Source organism: Papilio polytes, unplaced genomic scaffold (assembly GCF_000836215.1).
Source record: "Papilio polytes unplaced genomic scaffold, Ppol_1.0 DF823399.1, whole genome shotgun sequence".
Taxonomy (NCBI): Eukaryota; Metazoa; Arthropoda; class Insecta; order Lepidoptera; family Papilionidae; genus Papilio; species Papilio polytes.
Window position 1 is genome coordinate 2,362,575 of NW_013525805.1, and position 6,048 is coordinate 2,368,622.

The following is a 6,048-nucleotide window of genomic DNA, read 5'->3' on the forward strand; positions in this document are numbered from 1 at the left end:
TTCATATGCGTCTCGTCCACCGTCAAATCCACTTTTCCTTCCCATCCTTTACTCTTAAGAAAAAGGTGGAAAGGGAAAGGGGAATCCTTTTTAGGATAGGAAGGAGGTACTCAATTTTTATAATTTTACTAGCTGTTGTATAAAAAAACAAGGAACATTCTGCTATTGGCTAAGTAACCACACAATTTGCTGCAATCAACTTGTAGTTTTTGTTCCTTGCAGTAGTTTTACCTATTTATTTACCCCTTACAGTCATCATCATCTCCGCTGCCTTATCCTACTCCCGTAGGGTCAGCGCACCGAGTTTTCATCCTCCAAATAACTCTATCATCCATCATCTCAGTCATCACTCTCTTCTTGATCATGTCACCTTTTACGCAATCCATCTCTTTCTACGTCTACCTCTACCAATGTACCCTTCCACACTCATAACTAACGTCCGTCTTGTTACATGCGATTCATCCCTTCTCATAACATGGGCATGTATGGGCATACCACTCTAACCTTTTACTCCTTATTTTCTCAACCACCCCTTACAGTAAAGAGCGTAAAACATATAGCTTATTAGTAAGATAGATTGTTTTAAGTCTACGAGTTTGATAATGAAAAACATACTATGATTGTTAACATCCTAAAAAGTAGGTACACTTTATTATGTAAGTATAGACAGAAAATGTTAATTTTCTCCAAATATTTTGCCGGCTCGGAACATTGACAAGAGTTTGAGCTGTTAAAATGTTTGAAATGACGTATACTTGTAATAATACATACCAAGTTCTTAGCGACGTGGAGTGCATCCTGAAGATTCCTCTCGATTTCATTCAGCACATCTTTGGAGGCACCGCGGAGAAGAATTGTACACGCCTGAAAATAGTTAGTTCAAACATGAAAAATTTAAAGTCCATTACCTGAGATTAATTCGCTTATATTCAATTATAAATGCGAAAGTTTAGATGGATGTTTGTTAGAGTTTGCAGCCTAAACGGCTGATAGGATCTCGATGAAATTTGGCAAAGATGTAGAGGATAGTCCAGAAGAATACATAGGGTACTCACTTTTGCTTTTTTTAATTCCATGCGGATGGAGTCGCAGGCGAAAGCTAGTATAAAATAATGGAAAGTTTGATAAGGTACAGTAACGGAAATCCGCGGCATTCCACTTAAGGAAAAATTGCCTTGTTCATTGTAACAAGACAAACTCCGTCTCTTACAAATAACTAAATAGAAAACAGTGATGAACGAAGGAATATTAATGAAAGGAAACTAGCCATGTATCTAACAGACTTCTTTCATATACACATTTAAAACCTGCTTTGTATTGAATTTTGTTCTGCATAGTCGTTCCAAAACGATCAAACGATTGTAGCATTTTTACTTTTAATACTGAGCTGACTATGTTAGCAGAGGACCGCTAATCTTTACTAAAAAGTTTCACTAATATTATAAAAAGGAAGGATTCGTATTTTTGTATATATTGAAAGAACTCAAAAACTACAGTGCCGATTTTTAAAAAATCTTGCACCATTAACATGCACGTTACAACATTACCATAGGTTATAGATTTCCTATTTTTTTATTTCACGCGGGCGAAGTCGCGAGCTACAGGTAGTTTGATTTTTTTTTATGATTAATTCAGCGCTTGACCACGATCCCATCTATAGTTAAGTGGTAAAATATAACCGGTTAGGGTTTCTGAGTATGACATTACCTTAGGGTTCTTGCACTGTGTGACGAAGGTGAAGTATTCATCACCAATCTTCTTGACCTCGAACCTCCCAGCAGCAGTTCCCACGTCGCTCTCCTTCAGCTCCTCCGTGCGGTTCACTATGGTGCCGCCGCACGCGCGCGCTAACCGGTTATTATCCGTCTTACGTAACCTATAGGAACAAATTAAATTCTTTAAATAACGTTAATACATTCTGTAGGTATAGTCACTTTGAGACATACTTCACCTCTTTTAAATAAACAATTTTCTGACAATTTATGCAAACAACTACAACGTAACCCTTAAATGCATAATGATGCATTAATTCATCAGTCTTTTTTTCCTCACCAATAGACTATTTTGAAAAAACATTTTTCCCCTTAATCTAGGTTTAATTTACGACCCGTTTCTATTTATGGTATTTAAAAATAAATCGTGCATTTAAGTGTTAAGGAGCACCGCCAACTTCCCCGACTGTACCTTGTAATGTTTATTACTCTTTAAGTTAAGTAAAAAAGTAATTTTATGACCCTCATGGCTAAGTAAGAAATATTGGAGAAGCTCGTTTAAAATTCAATCAGAACCTACAATGGAATCATAACCAATAGTTTAAACATTACTATTTTTTCTCAAAGTACACACATTTTTATTTCCTGCTTACCTCCGTACAGCAGTGATACCAGCTTGCACCAGATAATGCTGTGCCAGATCTGACACTCCCTTCTCCGTCACCACCAGGTCAGGCTTCAGAGCTATGATGTCGTCACATTGACGCTTCACAAACTCTTCTTCTAACTGCAGCAGCTTCGTAAAGTCCTGGAATAAAGAATAATACAAATTAAATAATTAATCAATCATGTCACAATGTTTATAAATTCAATGCAAGGCAAATATAATGAATTACTAGCTTTCGCCCGCGACTCCGTCCGCGTGGAATTAAAAAAACCAAGTGATTAGCTAATTTGTTCTTCCAGTCTATCCTCTACAGTTATTTCACATTCCATCATGATCTGTTCGGCCGTTTAGGCAAACTATAATTACAAACGATAAAAATACCTTGTGGACGAAGTCGCGGGCGGAAGATAGTTGGTTATATTTAGGTAGAGTCTAAGTTTATCTTGATGCAAAGAATATTTCTGAAAATGAAACACCGCAAATTTCCGCGACTGTACATACAAACACAAATGGGAACAAGCTAGTTAGATAGTTACCTGATCACCGAACACTTCAACATTAGTCTGACTCTCTCCCTTGTTGTACTCGAGGGAGCAGTCCAGCAGCACTATGCGGGGGTTTTCGATGACGCGTCGCATCTTGGGGTGCGTCACATCCTTGTTGAACATCACTCCATTCAGCACACGGGACTCCTCAATTGTACCTCCGGGGATCTTTTCTACTTTAGCATAACTGTAAGGATAAATTATACATCATTAACTTGCCCTTGTCCCTACAGAGGGTCGGCACAGTATGTATCATATCTGAGTTCGCTCCCTTCTTAAGCATATACTCTTTCACACAATCCATACATATTTTCTTCTGTCTTCCTCCATCTTTATACCCATTCACATTTGATCTTAATACTTTCTATGCAAACAAAGTACAAAAATGTAATAAATAAGAAGTCAGTATAGGGTGTCAAACCAAAGTTGTTGGGCTATGGTCACATCCAAGAACTTTTCTTAGCATTAGGTGGTTTTTTTAAGCTTATGGTGGTCTTTTCACACTAGGTTTTTTGCCTTTACAACTTCAGTTTACTTTAATAATGCAACAGAAATAATAATGAAAATTGCACTTACTTTTTAATATCAACTTCAACTCTGCCATTGTCAACAATAGTCACAGTATTGACTGCGTCAAGGGCGATGTCCACAGCAAGGTCTGCCCAGCGACCAATGTACTTAGTGCCTATACAAGATCGGATCTGAAAATAATAATTACTTGTATTATATTTAATTTTTTAATGTATTTGATATTCTTTTGATAAAAGATAATGTGATGCAAGAATGTAGTGCAAAGTTAAAGATATGTGAAAAGTCAATCTGTGCTGTTAGTTCAAATTTAAGGTAGCACCGAGCCCAGAAGAGATGCATAGCTGATGATGATTACATTTTGTTCAAAAATGGTTTATAAAGGCCTAGAGAATTCCACTAAAGATTTTATATTCATACTAAACTATTTTTCTTGCAATACTTTATGATCAATGCTTATCATACAAATTTGCAAACAATGGAATTAATATCTTCTATAGCAATATTTATTTATGTTTAGGTTATGTTTTTTAACAGCATAAACTAATACTAACAGTCAGTTTCGCACTTGTTAGTGTTTTTTAAATACAGTAACTTCATAATATTGTGTTTTCAAACTATGTAACTTGAATTTTACTGCTTTGAAACATCAACCTAACACTAATGAATCACTAGATAATGATAAAATAAAAGGTAACTACAGAAACCCAGCATTATAGAACACAAACTTACAAGTTGACTATAATACACAAAATAGATAAACCATGAACCACCTTCTTTAGGAAAAGATAAGTTAAGTTTGAATACTAACCACTTCCTTTAACTTGTCTCTGTCATTCAAGTCAATTGGAACGGAGATTTTTTCCTGTAACAATTTGACAGCATCCTCCAAAGCTTGACGGAACTCTCTGATGATGACTGTAGGATGTATGTTCTGAGCCAGGAAGGGTTCTGCAACTGCTAGTATCTCTCCTGTTAGAACTATGACTGATGTTGTACCATCGCCAACCTAAAAATAGATTCTCTTAGTGGTTTCTACACAAAGGTTTAATCATTTTTAAAATATCTTTGATAAACCAAATACAACATTTCAGCATTTTTCTTTAGTTTATTGCAATTTATTTAGATGTTTTGGAAATCACACATGAGTATCTTCACAATTAAAAGTGGGTAAATGAAATGTTGGTTATAATTTTATGCAAACAAATCTAACCTCTTCGTCTTGTGTTCTAGCAATTTCTATCATTGATTTAGCAGCTGGATGTTGAACTGTGATCTCACGGAGAATGGCATTGCCGTCATTTGTCATCACAATACCACCCATCGGGTCCATTAGCATTTTCAACATAGCTTGTGGACCAAGGCATGTTCGGATAACGTCCGCTATCGTCTGAAATACACATCGGAATACGTTCAAATGATGTTTTATTGCAAGATAACAACGAAAATAATGTTTTTAATAAGTTCTGAACGTAATTACTTTTCCAGCACGAATATTATCCAGTTGAACCTTCCGACCGGAGTCACGTTTTGTATTTTGGCCTGAAATTTGAAGTGTACAATGAATAAATGTTATCTAAGAGACATCATATTTTGGAAACACATTAATACTTACTCAAAACTAAAATCGGTTGTTGTCCGAACATCGTAAATAAATGAATTTATTTGTGAAATAATTTGATATTCGAAAGACCGATTTTGTTCTCAAAATCGCGTGGTGCAGATGATTAATCGATGTTGCCAGCTAATCATTCTTTTCCTTTGTTTTTGCTATTGCCAGTATTAAAAAACCATAGACTTGTTTCTAGAAAAAGAACAACACATGAAAAAACAAAATAAACATTTTTGCTCATGAAATACTGCATTTTGGTGTTTTCAACATAACGATTCCCTTTGATATAAGTATAAGGACAATGCCAATCTATAAAAAAATCCTTGCGCCATCTTTTTTCCTATCAAAAAAGGTTTTCAAATAAGATACAGCGATTAATTATTGAAAGCTGCCGACAGAGGTCAGTGATTTGTCATTCGAATCAAATTCGAATAACGAATCTGCAATGTCATTAGTTACATATTTTAATTATTACTAGGATTTGCAGACTTATTTTATACTAAAAGGCAAACTTTTACTTCCCTCTAATAACAGGAATAGACAGTGTGCTCAGTCCCTCACACCCTCTAAAATTAGTTTATTAGTTTCTGAAACTAACACTGTTTAGACAAAGTCCGTTAAGCCCGTAACCTGTAATCATTGATATCTCGCAAACCATATGCATTATGCTGCAGATCGTCAGTATGATCGCCCTATTTTTTTTTTCTTAATTTGTGGAAATCATTTCAAAGGTGTCCTTACGAACTAACTTTCATGTGTGGACAGCCGTTTGAGTAAAGCCCGCTACACACGCTCAGTTTGATGAAAACATTCGGATGGTTCAAACAAAACTGCTCGTTTGTGGCAGGCTTTAGATGATAGATTTGGACAGGATCATATATTATGGTCTTAAATATGTAAATAAGAGACGTAAGACATTTTAACGTTTAATTTCATCTACATTTATAGTTTTAAACTTCATTAACTAGGCTTTGCATTTTACAT

At 35.4% G+C, this 6,048-nt stretch overlaps 1 protein-coding gene across 1 annotated transcript; it reads right to left on the reverse strand.

Moving 5' to 3' along the window:
• Positions 1 to 573: 573 nt before the first annotated feature.
• On the reverse strand, positions 574 to 5,190 carry LOC106104909 (T-complex protein 1 subunit gamma-like). The gene is made up of 9 exons (XM_013285109.1): positions 5,068 to 5,190; positions 4,933 to 4,994; positions 4,666 to 4,842; positions 4,264 to 4,461; positions 3,501 to 3,625; positions 2,916 to 3,111; positions 2,366 to 2,520; positions 1,708 to 1,876; positions 574 to 864 (listed from the first exon to the last, which is right to left on the reverse strand). Exons 1-9 carry the CDS (start codon positions 5,096 to 5,098, stop codon positions 589 to 591), a joined length of 1,389 nt encoding a protein of 462 aa, XP_013140563.1. The 5' UTR covers positions 5,099 to 5,190; the 3' UTR covers positions 574 to 588.
• Between the last annotated feature and the right edge of the window lie 858 nt (positions 5,191 to 6,048).

Bases quoted from the DNA above. Each gene is read 5' to 3' on its own strand.
- LOC106104909 (XM_013285109.1), bottom strand. From the start codon at position 5,098: ATGTTCGGACAACAACCGATTTTAGTTTTGA. The intron at 4,995-5,067 runs GTAAGTATTAAT...TTCAAATTTCAG, and splicing joins ACAACCGATTTTAGTTTTGA to GCCAAAATACAAAACGTGAC. The intron at 3,626-4,263 runs GTTAGTATTCAA...TATTATTTTCAG, and splicing joins GAGACAAGTTAAAGGAAGTG to ATCCGATCTTGTATAGGCAC.